The sequence below is a fragment of the Barbatula barbatula genome (assembly GCF_947034865.1).
Source record: "Barbatula barbatula genome assembly, chromosome: 5".
NCBI classification, from domain to species: Eukaryota; Metazoa; Chordata; class Actinopteri; order Cypriniformes; family Nemacheilidae; genus Barbatula; species Barbatula barbatula.
In genome coordinates this window covers 8,184,000-8,204,646 of record NC_136769.1, presented here as the reverse complement: position 1 = coordinate 8,204,646, position 20,647 = coordinate 8,184,000, and the positions used below count along the sequence as shown (strand labels likewise).

Sequence of the window (20,647 nt, the reverse complement as noted above, 5' to 3'; positions counted from 1 at the left end):
TGTAGGCCGCCTTTTTTTTGTTTCTCTTGCAATGGTGGTAAACTTTTCTTCAGTGTCAGTTGTACGGTTAATGGCGGACACATTATCGGCCCACTCCCTGTCTTTTTCTTCGTGAGCGAAGGTGAACATTTACCAAATAGTATCGCCTTTGCCTTTTCTACCAAACTTACAAAAATTTGACAAGAAACTTTATGTAATTCGCCCCAGAAACAGAATTTGTAAATTTACCCTACAACGTATCCAAGATGGCCGCCGTGACCGGTGCTGTTGCTATTGTCTAATTGCAAAGGCAAAGCCAGTTGGTCAGCGTTGGTAAATCTGTAATTTCTCTGTATAATGAGAATCTTTACCTCTTGACCATCAAGTTACAGATAACAAAGGAGACACGGCACAGTTTAATACGGACTTTATTTCCAAATTCACGTTTACAGCAACGAGTATCGGTGTAAACCAATAAAACACATTACAACAAAGACAATCACAACTGTCAAGCTAGAAGGCGATGAAAGAGCAGAAGCGGGAAATGAAACATTGGAAAAGAGAGAAGTGGTTAACAGATTACAGGACCGTTTGAAATACAGCTAGCTACAATGGCCTTAACATTTTATCTGGTAAATCTGTTGGTCGGCTTAACCCACATATCTAAATTCTCTGGTTTATGTTAGCAGCATGCTGTTTTGAGACGCCACACTGTTGGATTTACAGCAGAGTCCGTCTGAAGCTTGTCATGTAGTAATCTGAGATTGTGGCGCTAGGCAATTCGTTTACACATATTTTTCCAATTTCCTTGTGTATTTGTATTATTTTCCCTTCTTTTAAATGCAAGATATACATATTTATGAGTAGTTGAGTTAGGCAGATCCCAGGCGGGAAATGTCCGATCAGTGCGTTCACTTTCAAATAAGCAGAAATCGTCCACACAACACTATAAGGAAAAAATGTGCAATTTACAAACGTGTTTTTTTGCAGGTAGCTTTGTTCAGTATCTCTTTATCTTTTAATATTTAAAAACTAGTTTAACACTCCTTCAAGTCAAGTACAGAGGTCTCTAAACAGTGAAACAGGGATATGGTGAATTGTTATGTTCAAGATCTTGGTGAAGTTCATTGCATGCTGGGAATGTGCAGTGTGGTTTGGGTTGATGATATAATAAAGTGTTATAACTGAAGAAGCTTGGCTGGGTGTCCTGCATCCTTTCACACCAAATGTATCGGTTTTGTTCTGCTGTAGCATATACATCATAAACTGATGTAGCCCAAAGAACATCTTTAAAGCATGGACAGTTTACTGAAGTGTAACTGACATTTTTTGCTGTTTTTGCTTTATGAGAGTCCCCATTAGTTATGTTTAGTTTGAGTCATTTAGCCTGCAAATATCCGATCGCGTGTGATATGAAGATGAAATTCAACAGTACATAGAAGATTGTGGGTAGTGCTATTGGTTAGATCACTTACCAGCAGTTCTAGTTCATGATATTTCATAAGGTTTCGATTATTTTACTGCTTTATTTCTACTTTGTCAAAATAGTGAATTCATGCCAAGCACAGCTCTTTCAGCAATCCAACTATCCACAATGTTCAGGATTCATGACGAATGAAGGCCAAAAAGCATTTTGAAGCATTTAAATATAGATGCGAATGTCTAGTTTTGAGATGCTATACAATCTTAATTTGCAGGTAGATTCTAGTACCAAGATTCCCATTTCTTCAGTTATTTGATATAGTTAGAACAAATGTGTTGTCTATTTTCATAAAGTCCAGATATGCATTCGGGAATGTATGACTGCTGTTCGTGTTGTTTAAAATGCGTAACAGCGTCTCTCAATAAGCAGTAACATGCACTAAGTAGTGCCCACTGATGCATTTGGGTTACATAAATAATGCAGGTCTGTATTTAAAATGTGTGTGCCCATCACGGCCGAATAAAACAAATGCCCCAACTTGTTTTTTCTGCTTTACCAAAGCGTCTTTAAAATTTTCTTCTTCCTAATGAACTTCACCTTTTCAAACATTCTCCACCGCTGCATTTCATAACAGGAATGCGTAAGATATGGTAAATAATAAAAACATTCACAATAAGGCAACAGATCAAATGCAGCTTTCAAAGCAAATGCCGTCGTCGTTGTTTCTTTTAAAAATGGGGGAATAAAAAAATCTGGTTACTCAGTGCTGTAAATGACCATTTGGATCAATACACCACCAGCTCAAATTGGTATTATTTTAACGATAGCCAATAACATCAATACCAGTCCCTCTGTGCCAGAAGGTGAAAAATTGTAAGCAGACAAGCCACCGGGACAACCTTTAGTTAGGAGAATCCGACAAGCGCCTTATTTTAAAGGACTGAAGGAGATACTTAAAACTTTTTTTTGTCAATTGTTGACACATTTTGACACATCACAACCCTTTAGAGGGAGGAGGGAGACAGCTCACAGGCCTTGTTTAGCGAGGGAGGCTGACACCTGATCAGCTAGCGTAGACAGTTGTGGTGGATCAGTCATGTTGAGGCTGCCGGAGGAAGACACGTTGCTGAGACGGCGGGGCGATCCGTCCGTGGAAACATCGGTGGGTTGGTACACGATCTCGGCGCCATGATCGGTGCGGGCTTTGGCTTGTTCGCGGAAAAGTAACTTTTGGCTCTCAATCTAGTGGGAGGAAGAGTCAAATTGTAGTTTAATAAATGTCAGGTTTACGAAGAAAATATATAGGTACCTAGGGGCCTTGTGTATAAAATAGTGTGGGTCGGTTGGGTGTGCGCATTTACATTGACTTTATTTTGTATTAATCCCAATATGTGCATGGGAATTTGGGTTTATACTTCTGTAGGGAAATCAAAAATGTTCCTATATTTTACATATAAGCTGGGCCAAGAGAAAGTGTGGACTTAAGTAAGTCTGTCCTCTAGTGGACATGTAACTGTAAATATAAGCTTGCTAACTAAGTGCATAATTTATATCATACACTTTATAGTTTTACTTCAAATAGGCACACACTACAATTCCAGTATTATACTTACTGAGACCCTCTGACATAACCAGACTGATCCCTTCAGAGGAGGGAGGGTCAAAGGGCATGTTTCCATCATTAGGATGAACAGCATCCCCATTAGAGGAAGCGTTTGAGGTCTGTGCATCTGCTTCCTTCTCCCTCTACAGTGTGAACGCCACAAAATGCACAGAGTTATGGGTAAACAAAACAAAAATGAGTGGGATCAATGCAAATTAGGAAATGAGGAGGTTATGAAGGCAAAACCATACAGGTATAAGGAAAATAAAAGTGTCTGACGTCAGAGAGAATGCTGGGAGAGGGAGGGTTTTGGCTATAAATGTGAGCTTACTACTAACTGAATACTGCTATTTTTGTTACAAATTGTAAAAAAATGTTTAGTAATATACAGCATTGTTGTCACATGACCTTATCATTTGTTTAATTCATCGATTAGCACAGCTAGGGGTGTAAAAGGAAAGAATGATTCTCATAGTCCCCAACCATTTCTAAATACTGCAAAATCGATGTGCTGCAAAATGTCAACTCAGAATGTTAAATGGAAAAAGAATGCAGCCCTCAGTCAGCAGTGGTGGAAAAGATTTATGGTTGATAAAGACAGACACCACAGTAAAAGACTACTGCATGAAATGATATGAGAAGAAGAAGAAAGCATTAGGCAGGAGGGCACAGGAGGGCACAGGAAAATGAACTGATCGTGAAAATGTGTTCAGTAGAGAGAGAAGACGAAGAAGAGCAAGACGCCCATCTGCCATTTTGTCACCCACAAACGTCTTTCTGAGCGTTACATGGGTTTAAAACAATGGGTGTGAGTTAAAGGCCCGTTCACACCAAGAACAATGACTGTTAAGATAACTTTAAGCATCTACATCAAAGAACAGTAAAGTGAGGTTTATTTTTTGTTCAGACACGGCAGTTGTACTTTTTAAAAGCCCTTTAGATCAGCATCAGTTGGAAACATTTTTTGTTCTGACATTGATCGTAACAATATCGTTCCTCTGTATCATTGTTTAAGTCATCATCCTTTGTATAGATAATGCCAAAATGTTAATATTTGGTTGTACCAACCATTTAACAAATCTCAAATTGACATACTTTGAATGAATAACGAATGAATAAGTATGGTGTAATGAATAACTATAGTGATTATGGTTCTTTATCAACCTGCTTCCTGTATTTAGCTTTCTTGAAGCTCAGTGGTAAGAGCATGGCTTTAACAATGCCAAGGTCATGGGTTCGACCCAGGGGATTGCACATACTTCGAAATAAATGTATAGGATAACGCAATGTAAGTCACTTTGGATAAAAGCGTCTGCCAAATGTGTAAATGTCATTTAAACAGTGTCCTATTCATGAGAACTTAAAGGCAACTCAAAGAAGTTGGCAAAAATCTGCAAAAGCAGGACTTAAGTCTACCAAGCAGGAACAAGCATGCTGATCATAAGAAGATTGTAATTTACAGTTAACAGGAAAGACATTTTTGAGTAGTGAAGATTAAAACAGCCAAAAGTATGATGAAACGCACTGCGGTGCATTACATAAAAACGGCAACATTACTCAACATAACATACCCTCTTCTGACCGCCCCCAGGAACATGTCCAATGTTCTCAAGAGATCCAACTTTTGACTGGGCTTTGAAATCCAATTTCTCAGATTTGATCTCCACATTTCCACCACCTAAAATACAAATGAGTAAAAGTCAGTTCTTTAAGCCTTAACCAAGCCTTTGATGTTTTCTACTGAACTCGAGATGAAGAAAGTTAGAAGGAAGATGTTTCCATTTACTAAACACATGACATCCAAACCGTCAAGATAAAGAAGGTAATCTCAATTTCTTTATCTGTCATAGCCGGTTGGCATGCTGGTGCTCACATTACTTTAATATGATGCTTGGAAGACCTTGTTTGACCTGTAACAGTGTTCAAAATCTCACCTGGCTTGTAACGAAGGTTGTCCTTAGAACCACATTTTGACTGAACGTTGCTTAAGTCAATCTTTTTATGCAAAATCTGAATCTAAAGCACAAGGACAAGAAAAAGTCAGTCATCTAGAACATAAAGGGCCTAAATGAGAGGACATCAACCACATGCCCATGGCACCCAAAGAGTTGATGATCTTGAGTGGAAAAATGGATTAAATACAACAACAGGGTTCATGAGACAGAGAAGAAACTATTCACTTATCTACCTTACAATGAAAATGATTAAATTGACTTATTAACTTAATTAAACTTATTTAATAATCATTTAATATGCATGTTAATGAAAATATATAGTTCGAGCTGTGTAAAATTTCCTCTCTGTCCCGAATTCATTCAATATTTGCATCACGCAATGTAGTATTCAAAAGTCCAAGAGGAAGCCAGAGGGAAGAGACTGGAACAGAAATACATGTTATATCTGATTTACTGAGTTTTAGACAACATTCAGATATAACTAGATTTGCATCTGAAGGAAAAATCAGTGCTTGCAAGGCAGCAAGAACAGCTTTGCTTTCTTTTAAAAAGCCCCTTAAAAATAGAGAAAGAAAACCAAACCCATAATGAAGTAATCACAGTGTAAATGAATGAGAGATTAGAATTATTTGATCGTAATTTTGAAACATACTAGACCAAAGACTGAAAGGAAATAAATGATAGCCATAGAGTGTGTGAAAAATATGTATTTAGGTTTTAAGTAGTAAGGTTTTAATACACTGCTCACCTTGCAAGTACTGTCGTAATGCACATGCTCAGATTAATCATCGTGTGACAAACAATATCCGATAGACTTCTAATGATAGTTTGAGGTGTTCACATGACACACAACCATATATTTCTTAAAGGGACAGTTCACCCAAAAATAAAAATTCTGTTATCTTTTCTTTACCCTCGAGTCGTTCCAAATCCGTTTACATTTCTTTGTTCTGTGAACTCAGAGAAAGATATTTGGAAGAATGCTTGTAAGCAAACAGCTGTTGGCCGCCATTGACTAGCATAGCAGGAAACTTACAATGGCAGTCAAAAATATCCCCGCAATTGTTTACTTTCCTAAACCCCATTCACACAGACCGCCGATCCCAGTAAATTGGCGTAAAATGGCTAGAGTGCCTCCTGTATGAACGCGAACGCATTCCAGATTGTCTCAAAAAGTGATTCAGGTGTTGTGACGAATTTGGAGTCCCCGCCAGATCACGACAGGAGTCACTTTTCGGCACCACACCGGAATAGGGACCTAACATTAACGGGATCCGTCCCAGAAAGCGGCCTGTGTGAACAAAAGGCAGGACCAATTGCCGTAAGAGATATAAGAAAAATTGTTGGCTAGGAAAACAAAAGTTAAGTGAGTCATTTATGTTCATCAGTTATTAGAAAACGAAAAAAAATATTTGTATTGAACCAAATCATGCATGAAAGCATGACGTCTTAATCACCAAAATGAAACAGAGATGATAGCGTTGTCTGCTTTTAAAGCAGTTTTAAGGTTTTAAATTACTTTCATAAATAAATAAATCGCCTGCCAATCTTTAAAAAAAGACTTTCTGAAGACAGGCATTACTTCCACCCAAACATTTAAATGTATTGGTTTTTCTCAACAAAACGTTGTAAACAAAATGATCTTTATTATGTGCAGTCTGCTTTATTAATATGGTATTCATTCGCTCTGCGCGAGCTTGTTCTGAAATGGTAATAAAGTCTAAATGATAAAAAAACTTTTGTTTAAAAACAATTATGAACCCACATTTTTATACATTATTTTACTTAAAAATGCATTGTAATAGTGCCTTTACAGTTGCAAAAATACGGCCTGATTTTATTAAAACTCTGCAGCATTCCGTTATCATTTGTATTAGTACTCTGTAAATTTGCTTTTATTTATTTTCATATGATGAAAATTATATTTATATTATATTTAGCGTTAGCTTATTGCCTCGTTGCGGCCAAGAACAGTTTGGTTTCAATCATTCTCCCAAATATCCTTCTCTGTTTATACAGATTAGGAACAACTTGAGGGTGAGTAAATGAAGACAAAAGTTACATTTTTTGGGTTAACTGTTCCTTTAAATATCTTTCAACAGCCTGTCCTACCCGAGACCCCTCATCTGCCGAGGATTTATTTCCATTAAGTGCAGTTAAAACACCACCACAAACATCTGTCCGGTACATGCATACATTCTACGTAGCAGCATGACTACAACACATACGCTAAACACCAGGCAGACATTCAGATGCACCATACGGAGGAACCGGGGGGTAAGAGATCACAGAGGGTTTGACAAATCTTTTTCTGGCAGTCAAATATAGAGAGATGCTAGACTACTGCAAAAACAGGCTAGTGAAGGCATGCTGTAAGACCCTGAAATAGACAAACTGGAGCATTGTAAAGCAGAGCTTATATTGTATATACGGTGTGTTTTGGAAATCACCAGATGTAAATGAAATGTCAAGAACAAGAAAAGGTCAACGAGGACTTGGTAAAGTACAATATAGTTTTGTAACACGATTTATTAACCAAGTGGCTCATTTCAAGGGACAATCTATTTCTGCCGTGTTAAAAATACAATCTACAACTGCTCCAAAAATGTGTTTAGTTTTAGTTTTTTGTAAATCTAATAGGATTGAATGTTTTGTACTTTCAATTCAAGGTTTAGACAAAATGAGTCCAGCGACCATGACCTAAGAAGACCTGAAATATCACCCACGGGTCATTTAAACGCTTGGTTCTAATTTATTGTAATAAACGGAGCGTTCCAAACAGGATATAACTAATAAGATTGAATTAGTTAAAAGAGGTAACGGTTAACACTGACATTGGAGAACTGACTGGAAGCTATACACACTTTCAACTGTTTTTTTTCTTGAATTACTCCATGAATTGCTCCAATTCACAAATAAGTTTACAGTAAATCTAAAACATGTCTATTATTGATGCATGTAGAAAGGCTTTCCATCTGAAACTGAAAACTACTTGAGGATATTAGTAAATCATTGTATGCATTTTAAAAAACGCTGTTAGTCCGTATGTAGCGAATTTAGTGTTGACTGCTTAGAATGAGCTAGAAAGGATGCAAGCTAACTAGTAACAGTGCTCTAGTTAGTTCTCTTAACTATTTCTGAGCGAGGATTTCTAACACTACCAGTTACTCACATTACCACCTCCAGGAACATGCTTGATATTGCCTTTGGATCCGCATCTAGCCTGAACATTTGACATGTCGATCTTCTTATGAACAATAGTGACCTGAAAGAGGAAAAGTAAAGTCAAGAAAGTTAATGTGGTGCCTGTGGGGTGGTGAAGATTTCAGGTTTCTCAAAGGGTTCTGGTGTATTGATAAGACAACAGGAGTTTGACAGGTAAATTCACCTTTTTGCGTTGTTATACTGTCCTAAAAAGTGACTTTTGCCCTAAGTGCACTTGCGCCTTGTGCTTTAGACCATGCTCTTAAATCGTTAAAATAGGGCCCTAAAACTTTTCTTTTTGGCACAAAGTCCCTTTTAAGGATAGTATAACAAGGCAAAAAGGTGAATTTAAAAAGTCAGAGTCGACTTTTGCGAGTTTATGGACGGGAAAAATGGTCAGCGCATGGTCTAAATGGGTTGTCCCTTTTTGTCATGAGTTTGTTTTGGGCAAAACGTGAAGTAAACCAGTCTGAGTTTATCTCCCATTCCCTTTAAGAGCCAGCGGCGCTAGCACCATGGTGGAGTCGCTATTTATACAGCTGCATTTGCGAGAGCAAAGACTGGATGCTTCTCCAGTAAGACCATCTACAGGATCTGTCGATTTTATTTGCCTTCATGTACAAAATAATAATCGTTTTATTTGGCATTATTGTGCACCCGCCTATATTTTTTATTATAATAACAAAAAAAATTGCGCCGTTGACTTTAGACCAGGTTTCGGTTGGTCAATGGCGCAGTCTATTTCAGAACTCTTCAAAACTGCATCATGCTGAAACTAGCAAAAAGCACTTGCGCCACATTGCACCATATGTATGTGTTGGCCCGCACTCTCTATTCCTCACTCCATGTGTCTATGATAAATCAATCGCTTCCATCTGACTGTGTTGTTGAGCTTAAAAAAACTGCCCAGATGTACAAACAAACATTCTTGTCCAGAAGCTTTTAACTACCATCTTTATTTACTATTTGTGTTTGTCAAACATGCATGACTGAATTACCTTCCCTCCTCCAGGCTGGTGTTTGAGGTTCTCAGTGGAGCCAATCTTGGACCTGACGTTCTTCAGGTCAGGCAAGGGCGCAACAGGGGCGATGGGGGCGCGGGATCTCAGCGAACCGGGCGATTTAGGCGGGGTGCGGACCACGGCTACTTTCTTCACCTGTTGTCCAGGTGTGGAGGAGCGACTGGCCGGGCTGTTGCAGCCACTGCGGTCTGGGGTTTTGGGGGAGTCAGCTACCATATGAACACAACAAAATACAGAGTTTTCTGTTTTCAAGAAGCTTTTATGGGGTTTTTCTGCATTGATGTTTTTAGTTCTGGCAGTAAGGAGCTACAGCAGTATTTAACAGCACGGCAGTGGATTGGCTCCCGCTCAAAAGAGGCATTTTACCTCTCTCAATGGACCCTGGTCCTGCCCTTCGCGGCTCCATCCGTAAAGCAGCTGTGATGTTCACAAATCAAAGTGGTACAAATCAGACACATTTAAAGGGCTATTGAGAGAGAATCATGCCCTTGGGCTTTCACTACCCATTTCTAGGCAGATATTGTGTTCTTCTTGAAGACTGGTTAAGTGCTGCTGCTCACTTTTGTCATGCAGTAAAGTTTGCTATGCTAATACACGGAGCCACAAATGCTTTAAGACAATTTGTACCTGCTATTACTTCTTATTAACTTCTTGGTGGGGATCATTGGTGAACATTTGTGGGTTTGTGTCATGTGAGAATGCATTAAAAAGATTCCTTTAAATGCTATCAGAAAATGTTATTTGCCATTCCAGCATTTTATACAACTCACCTGGGATTTTGGTGCCTACTCCTTGGGATTTAATGCCTGGTGCCTTCGTCTTGGCATCGCCAACCTACATATGGAGAACCAGAGCAAGAATCAGCCAATCGTAAATGGACTTCACTTTTGGATGGCGGTATATGAATATTTTATTATTTCACTATTTATCTTCATTGTTATTTTTTTCTAAAGTTTTGCTGTCACATCATAGGACACATTTATGGTTTATTTGACAACTATCATATAGGGTATGTTGATTCTGTGTTCTTTTTAGGTGTTCTTTAGGTGAATTCGTCCTCCTCATTGGTGTTGTATTGGATAGTCATTTACAGTATGCTTTCCTCTACAAGGAACCACCTTGATGCAAAAATACAGTTTTGCAATAAGGTCTCATGTACAGGACTTTGACCAAAACAGGCTGATGGTTAGCGATGGGCATGAATACTTACCGTGCCCCCGGCTCCTGCACTTTGGGGCCGTTTTACAGAGTTTACAGAGCCTGGAATGCTAAAATGGCATGATGGAGTTGAGGAGAAGGAAGGGGGCTTTATGCCTGATGCTGTGGACCCTCTTTGAGGGTTAGATATAGGTGTAGATTTAGCATGCGCGATTGTGGTGAGCATCTTATGTGTTTTAGAGAACGAAAGAAGAAAAACGCGAAAAAAAGCAATAAATAATAAAATGAACTGAAAGATAAAAAATACCGGGTTGACCGTTTTCAAAAATGTGAAAGATTAGTTGAAGCATTATTCATAATGTTTTCGTGATCATTTATTAGGAAACACAGTATCAGCCTGATGCTTCAATGTTACGAATGTTTGACAAACTATACAACACCTGCGTTTGCTCCTATTATTCTCACACATAACATGAGGGTTATGAATTGTTGATAATGTGAAAACAAAACTTTAAATATGAAAGCTGTTATTCATGTCATTATCTGTGATTATAACTATACCTTTTTCTCTGGAACCCCTCCTGCTCCAGTCTTGGCTGTAGGAAGAACAATAAAGTAACGGTAAGAATGAGCGTTCACATTTTCTCACATTTTAAGTAGCCTGCAATTTAAATGTATCATCAGGAAGACACAGTCTACAGTATATGTACTCAAAGATGTTGAGAGTCCTGTTCCCAGAAGAAGCAATTTAAGCTTTTCAGTTTTTATGTATGTTTGCATAAACTTTCTGAAACAACATTCATTCTATATACATGAATTCATGTATATAGAATGAATGTGTTAAGAGCATGATTTTGTGTAATTAGATTTGTGCAGGACCATATTTAACTATGCCAAAACATAAGGAATCAGGAATGAATAAACCGTAAAGCCTAAGATAATAGTTATGAAATCGTTGCTTTTCCTTAAGGAAATACTGTCCCAGTGCTTGCAAGGCATACAAGAAACGATATTAAATCTTCTTAAATGTCTTAAATATCTACTTAAATGCATTGACACATCATATGAGTTTATGCAAGTATTTGAATGTCCAAACTTTTTTGCAGTGGCTATAGATGGTTAAGTTCTGTAAAAGTTAAAAAATAATTTTTTGCAATCTCAATTCATTATACAGATGCTTTGACTCGACCTCATAAAGTTTCATCTAAAATAAAAACCAAATATTTCCTTTAGAAAAACACTGTCCAAAAGCGTTTGCATAACCAGCAGACAAAAAAGGCTGAAGAAAAATCAAGTACAGTACCTTGACTGAGTTTTGTCATAGTTCAGGCACGACAATAATTTTGTCTCCCACAAGTTGTTGCACTTAAGATAAATACAATACAACAATAAAGTATTTGTATATAAAGTAATAATAAGCATTTTTATAAATGAATATAATATAAATGCAGCTGCCTTGCAAGCATTGTTATTAGCTTGCCAGATTTCTAGTACAAATGCCTTAAGATAGATTTGCTTTGCAGATTTTCACTCTATAGAGCCAGATTTTCTTTATGCATGTGTGTGCGTTTTGAGTTGTCTCTGCTAGTCTCATCTCTTTTGTGGAAGACGTCTGCACAGCTGAGGGAGACATTTAGGGGCGGTTTCCCGGAAAGGGATTAGTTTAAACCAGGACTATGCCTTAGTTAAACTTGAATATTTAAGTCATTTTTAAAAAACACAATTTACCCAAAAACAATAGTGTGCATCTCGAGACAAAACAAATGCACTGATATATTTTAAGATATGCAAGTGCACGTTGTTTTCAATCAAGACATCACTAACATTTAAGTTAGTCTGGGACTAGGCTTAAGCCCTGTCCCGGAAACCCCCATTAGAGTATGATCTTTGTCTTTAACCCAGCAGCAAATACGGACCTTCTCCTTTCAGTATGTAGTACAGTCAACCCCATCTTCATTGACTTTTAGGTCCACTGGGTTATGTTAATAAATGTTTATCAAAATGGACATCTGGGAAACGGGTGTTCCCACACATGGTTCTGTGAGTGATACATTCAACATACATGCAGAGGTGACATGCAATACAAAGACACAGGTAAAAGATGTACCAGCCAATGCACAAAGTTAGTCACAAACACAGGCAGAATAACAATGAGCACAAACAGAGAGGTAAGCAAGATAGATAAACAGACAGGGCACAAAGGGTCGAGAGAGAGATTTTGTGGCTACGAGCAGACCGTTTCTTCAACCGGACACATTGGTGTGCGCTTTTCAGAAAGGGAGCTGCGTAAGTCTACTGCTCTACTTGAAATAAAAGAAAAAGGAAAGATAAATAAAATATCTGTGAAAGAGGAAGAGGCTGTGGGGAGATTGGGGAACAGAACGGAAAACAGACCTTTGGATGGGACACTTGATTTTCTGGCCGGAGCAGCATCTTTGGAGGGAGTTTTCTGAAGTTTTGGAGCAGATTTAGGGGAAGGAGTGGCAGTGACGGTGGCAACAGGTTTCTTGGGTTTTTTGGTAGGTGATTCTTTGATGGGATCTCCTTTGCTTGGCATGACTTGGGCGCTGGGCTTGACGGTATCTTTAGCAGGTGCAGCATCAGGTTCTGGTTTGGCAACAGACTGGAGATTTTGCATTTCATTAAGATCATCACTTGTCTCCAAGTATTTCTCTGCTTTTACTTGCTTGTCTTCTTTTGCTTCTTTGGGTTCTCTGTGTTCCTCTGAATCTGCTTCAGGTTCGTTCTTGGGTTCTACCGCCTCTTGAGAACATGGAGGAATGCTGCTCTCATCTTCTTCTGGTTCTTCCTCTTCTTTCTCACGAGCATTGGTTTGGACGTCTGTGATGGATGACTCCTCATGAGTGGGCTCTGCCGCACCACTGGGAGAAAGAGGAGTGCCTGGATCTGCCCGACAGGAGTCGGGGCTCTTGCTTTCCGGCGGTGTTTTGTCAGAACTGCACTCCCAGCCCGCAGGAGCACTCTGCTGACCGGGATCCTGAGGTTCGGTGTAGTCGAAGGATAGCCCACGCTTTTTAGCTTCCTCTGGGGTCATGGAAAGATGAGCATGGGCTTCATGTTCGCTATTAAATCGATCATCTTTTTGAGATGTCAAACCTGGGGCAACAGAACTGCATACCAAGTTATCTCCAGTTTCTTTCTCTTCTTCATCATCCACAACATCTCTGTCCTTGTCTTCATCATAATCATCTTTCCCATTTCTATGTTCTTCCATATTGATAGCATTTCCAGAAGGCGAATCCTCTTTCTTACCCTCAAGCCCACTGGGACTGTGATCAGACATCTTCTCTGATGGACTCTTATTTATTTGGCTGTCAAAGCCCATGATCCCAGAACCCAACCCCGCCGAAAGGGTTGGCGGATGTGGGGACGCGGGCGACTGGTGTGGACTGACAGATTTCTCTCTTTCCCCATTCTCCTGCTCTCCCACCTCATCTGCTGATGCCGCACTGCTCCGGCCACTCTCTGGCAGACTTCCTGGGGTTAAATCTTCTGATGACGTGGAAGGCAGAACGATAGGAACAGCCACAGACAATACTACAGAATTAGCGACACTCAAACACCCTCTCCACAATCAACATTAGAGGCAGAAAAAGAAAAGGAATCAAGAAACGAAAAGGAGGTAAAAACAGATAACGAGCTCAAACACAACACAAACAACACGTTTCTCTCTTGATATCAAAAGTCACAATCCAGTGATTTGAAAACTGCACACTAAACTTTGAGATAAAGGCACTTTTATAATAAGGAGTGCTAGCTAAGCTGAATTAGCTAGATGTAGACTACAACATGGGTTTGCCCGAATTGGGGATCAGTAGAGGTAAAAAGAGGGCTCAATACAATAGGGTCAGGTAGTCATGGGATCCCTCCTCATAAAAGTGCCTTTTTAACTCGCATTCAATCACAGGTTTAACGTTCACAACAACCATAACCAAAACAAAACCATAAATTAAATCAACAGTCCAATCAAACCACAATATCCACAATGACCCAACAGACCCACAACTTCTCTGTGAGCTTCAGCGTGTAATGCATCGATGGCTGATAGCAGGATGACCGATGAAGCAATGAATTGGTGCACTCTTAATTTGCTAGTATTATTTAATGAGTTGCCATTCGCTTTCTGACCTGAGTGGTATAGCAAATGTTTTGCATTGTGTTTTGAATGCATTTTAAGCATGTTTAATGCATTCAGTGATTCTTTGCTGAAACCCCTATTATTCTGAGTATGTTCCAGTGACTCGTCATTTGTCGGGTTAATTGATGCACTCAACAGATCCAATATGAAGAAAGAAACCCTTATGCTGTGTTCCTCTAGTCATTCGTGGGGAGTCAACGTTGCACGTCACTTAAGTAAGTATACAGACCTTCAGCCATTTCATCGAAGGACTATATGGCAGTTCGTTAATGAGGGACCTGCATTTAAAATTAAATAAATTCCATTAAAGCTATGGAGTGCACACATCAGCAACATGTTCTCTTTCATTAAATATTCAGCTAATGGCTAATGGTAGTCTAATCGATTTACATCATTCCATCTTCATACAACAACAACAGCATACAACTTACAGAACTTTAACGTAATGCATTTAGTCTTGGAATCTAGACTCTTAGATTCCTGACAGCATCAATGGGATTGTGGACTTGAGAGTCAAGTGATAAATGAGGCTTGTTTTAAAGCCCATTTATTCAGACCTTGACGTCCTACAGTATGTAATGACACAAGGGGGCCTTTTTGTTTCTTCCTAGCCACATGAATCATGGCCAGCACCTATGAGAACATAAAATAATTATTGTCTCTCGAGCTTTAATCTGCATGTTGCTTCCTAAAATGACATAATTTTAAATGGAAGCATGCAACATACCATATTACGTCCGGGAGACGGCACCAGATAGGTGCGTCTGTCTATGTAATTAGACATCTAAGAGCATATCTCAAATAGTCCCGCACTAATTTGACATGTAAATAAATACCAAATGGATGTTTTGGGCACCAATTTTCTAACCACCACAAGTGCAGTTACACTTGGCATAATCTGAATTTGTATTACTATTTTATGCAAACGGCAGGGTGTGGTAGATCTTCCTAATTGCTCTTTGTCAAATCCTGGGCTTTTACTGGCCTTGAAACTTTAAAAGAGGAAGTCATTATGTTGCTTGGGAATACTTCATCCTCTGCAACTGAATATTTTAGCCTTGAAGACTTGCAATTAGTGTTCACTTATTTTTTTCTTTAGAGTGCTGCTTTTGTCATCACAGCATCTGGGCCAAAACAGCTCAACCAACTTTCCGGGAAGCTTTTGAGAACAAGGTCAGTGCTGAGTTGTTCCAGGTGAATTATTTTACAAAAATTTAAATTTTCATTTGTACATCTATAGTTACTTGCCATATGTTTTAAGAGATGCTTTTGGAAACTGGTAATTGCATTGATGAAAAACCAAGGCAAACATTGCAAGACTGATAATGCTCTCTAGTTAGTGCTTTATTAAAATTAATATATTCAGTATAATTGTATCTAATTATATCTGATTTTGGATTAAGTATAATGTATAGTACGACATAATAATTACTCCAACACTGGTAGGTAAACTAAACCAAAGCTAAAGCCGATTTAGAAGTTGAATCAGTAGCATAATGGGGAGCGGTGGAATAAAGGCAACTTGCCCTATGAAGCTTAGCAATGGAAATTAAAGCGCTGTTGTAGTTCAGAGTGGTCATACCCAATGGAGCATCTCTATCAAAGGAAGTAGACTTGGGTTCAGAGTCTTCCAAAACAAGCTTTTGGCTGGTCACTTCAGACGTTGGTTCATGTGTCTTCTCTATGAAAGATTGGTCAACTTTTAGTCAAGAACTAGAGGTGATTCAGAAAGCACACAATGCAAAACACGATTTAGAAGGGTAGTTCATTTTGAAAAAAGTACTGATGTATTTTGCTGTGTTCTATATGAATTTCTTTCTTCACTGGAAAATAGGAGTAAGTGTTTGGAACAACAAGAGGGTTAAAAATGACGAATACACATTTTTTGGTTAATTTTCCTTTTCTTGTCTTTATCCAAAGACTAAAGCAAAACAGTACAATGGCCTGGACATACTGTGTCTATGAGACAAGACCTAAACTTTTTATAATGTTATTTTCAAATGTCCAAACAACTTCTATGAAAAACACCAATGCTGGCTGATGCTCTTTTAAAACTCCTACCTAAATAGCTGACAGTTTTTTAGACGTTCTGCTTCGCTGACTACTGCCAGCACAGTTAAACTTTTTCTGCCTTCAAGTTAAGGTTGTTGGTTGGTTGATAAGACTGTGGACGCCTGGGGCTTGCTGAAAGGTTTTCATCTTTGCCAGAACAATCAACAGTGGGTAAGGTGAATCATCCTTTTGTTGTAAACGTTATCTTCTGATTTTCAGATATGAGCCTCATTCATCCATTATATACCTAGTTTATATTTAATGGTATGTGCACAAATGTAGGTCAAAACTATTATAAATATATAATGCAGCCAGGAATATGTCTTCTAGAAGGAATATATAACAAATGGAAAATAACGTTTTACAAATACATTTGACTAGACATTTTGCAGTGATCTGGATGAAGGAAACCTTCACAGACATCTGAAGCTGACACATAACGTGTTGCCTTTATCAGTGTATATGTCAGGTGTCTTTGTGCAGAAAAAAATCTTTTTCAGTTTTGCCGTTTTTAAACTAAAATATAGTAAGATCTTATCATGATGCAGTGACTGACCTTTCACTGGACCATCCCCAGGTCCCATATATGCTGCTGTTCCATTCTTCAAGTCTTGTTGATGGCCATCATTGATGCTCATGTTGCCTATGTCAGGAGAATCACCCACCTGTCCAGAATTCATGTGGTCCTGATGATCCATTTTGAGATGATTTCAGTCTGTTGAGTCAGAAAGGCAAAACACGTAAATAATTTAGTTTTTTTGTTGAAATGGGACTGATATGTTTACAAGATTTTTTCAACTCCCAGTGAATTTAGAAATACATATATATAGCTCTGAAAAAACGAGAGACAACTCCAAATTTCCCCTTTGACAGCATTTCGAAATGTATTGCTGAATGTTTCAGTTATTTCAGTTATTCAGTTATTCACCGGCACTTTTCCATCCACATTCAAACAGGCCCAGGTCTCGCCCCTACTTAGGAAACCCCGCTTCTACCGACAGTTACCGACCTGTTTCTCTCCTCCCATTTATTTCTAAAACTCTTGAAAGGGCAGTTTTCAACCAGGTGTCTTCCTACCTATCCCAGAACAACAACTGAATTACAAGCAGTCTGGCTTCAAAACAAACCACAACACTGAGACTGCACTGCTATCGGTCACAGAAGCACTGCGGCTAGCCAAGGCGGAATCTTAATCCTTGGTCCTGATTATGCTAGACTTATCTGCAGCGTTTGACACTGTCAATCACCAGATACTGCTAGCAACACTGTCATCTTTAGGAATCTTAGGCTCCCCTCTCCGCTGGTTCAAAGTTTACCTCTCCAGCAGATCCTTCAGGGAGTCATGGAGGGGCTAACTGTCCACTGCTCACCACATGATCACTGGGGTCCCTCAGGGATTGGTGCTTGGACCGCTGCATTTTTCCATCTACACGACATCCTTGGGACCCATCATACAGGCACACGGCTTCTCGTATCACTGTTATGCTGACGACACCCACATCTACATCTCACTTCACACAGACGATACCACTCTAGCAGCTCACATAACAGCCTGCCTAGATGACATCTCAGCTTGGATGAAAGAGCATCACCTCCAGCTGAACCTGGCCAAGACAGAACTACTCGTGTTTCCGGCACACCCCACGGTGCTACACGATCTCACCATCCAACTTGGCAATTCCACAATCACTCCCTACGAATCAGCCAGGAACTTCTGAGTCATATTTGATGAACAACTGTCCTTCAATGATCACATTGCAAAGAAAACGTGATCTGTCTTATTCAACATTCGAAAGGTTAGACCCCATCTCACTGAGCATGCGGCACAACTCCTTGTCCAAGCCCTGGTAATCTCAAGGTTGGACTACTGCAATGCTCTCCTTGCTGGTCTTTCAGCAAAGGCTATCAAACCACTCCAGCTGGTTCAAAATACAGCAGCACACCTAGTCTTCCAACAGCCCAAAAGGGCTCATGTGATACCCCTTTTCATCTCTCTCCACTGGCTACCGGTTGAAGCCCGTATCAGATTCAAGTCACTGATGCTTGCCTACAGGACTATCACTGGATCTGCACCGGCATACTTTCACACCCTCCTACAATCCTACACCCCATCAAGAATCCTGCGTTCAGCAAAGAGCGGGCCTTGCATTGCCTTCTCATTCTCCTTCACAACTCCTTCCTGGTGGAACATTCTTCCTTACTCGGTCCGGTCAACCACATCTCTCACAACCTTCAAAAAAAATACTTAATACTAGCTTTTGTTGAAACTAGTAGCTTTGTATTAGCACCTATTGTACTATTGCTTTTGTATTACATATCGCTTATTGCTCCCTGAATTCTTTGTAAGTCGCATTGGATAAAAGTGTCTGCTAAATTACTAAATGTAAATGTTATTGAGAGCATACACTTATTGGCAAGATACAAGAATAAGACCTCTAAAAGAGTACTTATTCTCCATCAATGACAAAAATCAATAAATGGTTGACAAGCACAGAAGAAAACGCAAACGCGGAACTAGACATTATATAACGCACTGTACTATATTATTCCATTGTCTCTTAATTCACACCCCACAAAAAGTGTATCCTGACTTCTTATAATTGTCAAGTGTCCTGTTCCTGTTTGAACTAAAAGTGTTGTTTCTGTTTTCATTTTGCAGTTCTGCTTATCACTATTTTTACGTTTAAGATAAAAGTACAAGCTCAAATTTTTACACACTTTACATTTAAACAATCATTCCATTAGTCTCGTTATATTAGCTCTGGTGTTGCATCCCAAATAGTTTAAGTTCATGATCTGTGTGAATCCAATTGGACACTTGAATGTTTCGTCTATGCTGCAACCAGCTCCGAAGGTCATAATGAAAACCACATTGTTTTAGGGAAGAATCACTGTGGATCTGAAAATAGGCCTAAAGCTGCAGGGGCATGTTCGTGTTTGTCAATTACATCATTCTCAAAAGTCAGCAGTGACCAACAGGAAGAAACAGAGAGGTCTTTGGCTGTCATACCATTATGCTATTGCACAGGTAAAGGCCAGGTGAGGAGTTTCAGTTAGATGCCGGGGTAGCCTTTTAAGATTTGCACTGAAGGTTGTTGTTTCCTAGATAGCAGGACTGCACAGGGTTTGATTAGGTGGAGCATTATTTTCACGTTCCTTAGGGATTTCTTCCACCTTCCTAATATACTCTCAAAAGCAGGGTTTCCCTGTGGCAGCACTGGTGCAGATTTAAGCCTTATTCCCGCAGGGCCCTCATCCATTATTCAGAGCAAAATGTGATATCAGTAACAGTATTCAGAAACCATCTGCACCCACAGTCGGTCCAGAAGGAAACAAGCAGCGGCATTCACCAAAACAATACATCGTTGGGGCTGATTTATTTAGCAAAAATATTTGTTAGAAAATACATACTGGGGAGAAATTTTAAATATATATATTAAATATAAAGGACAAAAAAGGGGATAGGTCACCCAAAAATAAGAATTCTGGAATAATCTTCTCACCTTCAAGTTGTTCCAAACCTGTATGATGTATTGCTTTGTTCTGCTAAACCCAAAGGAAGATATTTGGAATAATGTCAGTGACCAAACAGATCTCGTCCCCCATTTACTACCATAGAAGGGAAAATAAATACTATGGGTGTCAATGGGGGATGAGACCTGTTTGGTTACTGACATTCTTCCAAATGGGTTTAGCAGAACAAATACATTTATACAGGTTTGGAACAATCTAAGGGTGGGTAAATGATGACAGAATTGAAATTTTTGGTTGAATTATTGCTTTAAATAAATTGCAGTAGTATTTGCTTAGGGACATATGCAAATATTGATGTATACTAGATATGTTATTTGTATTATATATTTGTGTATTCATTCAGTTTTGAATTAAGATTTATGTTGTTTTCTTTGTCCTGCAGCCCTGTTTGTTTGACTTCATCCTCCACTGGCTAGGAGTCAGATTTTCAACAGTACTTATTCACGGAACTGTCTGGTGCACTTGACCTGAATAAGTGCTGTATGAGCACTCTGGCCGGTCTTTCTGTCTTTCTGCCTGGCAATGACACACGATGTGTGTTTCTTCCTCCTTTATTTG

At 39.1% G+C, this 20,647-nt stretch overlaps 1 protein-coding gene across 4 annotated transcripts in view; it reads right to left on the bottom strand.

The window, feature by feature from the left end:
* Positions 1-389: 389 nt before the first annotated feature.
* Positions 390-20,647, bottom strand: part of maptb (microtubule-associated protein tau b) — a 28,536-nt gene continuing 8,278 nt past the window's right edge. The window contains exons 2-12 of one of the 4 annotated variants that reach the window (XM_079457647.1): positions 17,112-17,270; positions 12,739-13,857; positions 10,906-10,940; positions 9,957-10,020; positions 9,553-9,603; positions 9,163-9,395; positions 8,133-8,225; positions 4,940-5,021; positions 4,577-4,683; positions 3,016-3,148; positions 391-2,644 (exon numbers count right to left, since the gene is read on the bottom strand). In XM_079457647.1, the coding sequence (XP_079313773.1) occupies positions 2,640-2,644; positions 3,016-3,148; positions 4,577-4,683; positions 4,940-5,021; positions 8,133-8,225; positions 9,163-9,395; positions 9,553-9,603; positions 9,957-10,020; positions 10,906-10,940; positions 12,739-13,857; positions 17,112-17,253 (2,064 nt within the window). In that variant the 5' untranslated portion in view covers positions 17,254-17,270 and the 3' untranslated portion in view covers positions 391-2,639. Of the gene's footprint in view, positions 2,645-3,015; positions 3,149-4,576; positions 4,684-4,939; positions 5,022-8,132; positions 8,226-9,162; positions 9,396-9,552; positions 9,604-9,956; positions 10,021-10,905; positions 10,941-12,738; positions 13,858-17,111; positions 17,271-20,647 lie in introns of all 4 variants that reach the window. The other 3 variants (XM_079457646.1, XM_079457649.1, XM_079457648.1) reach the window with 3 other exon arrangements.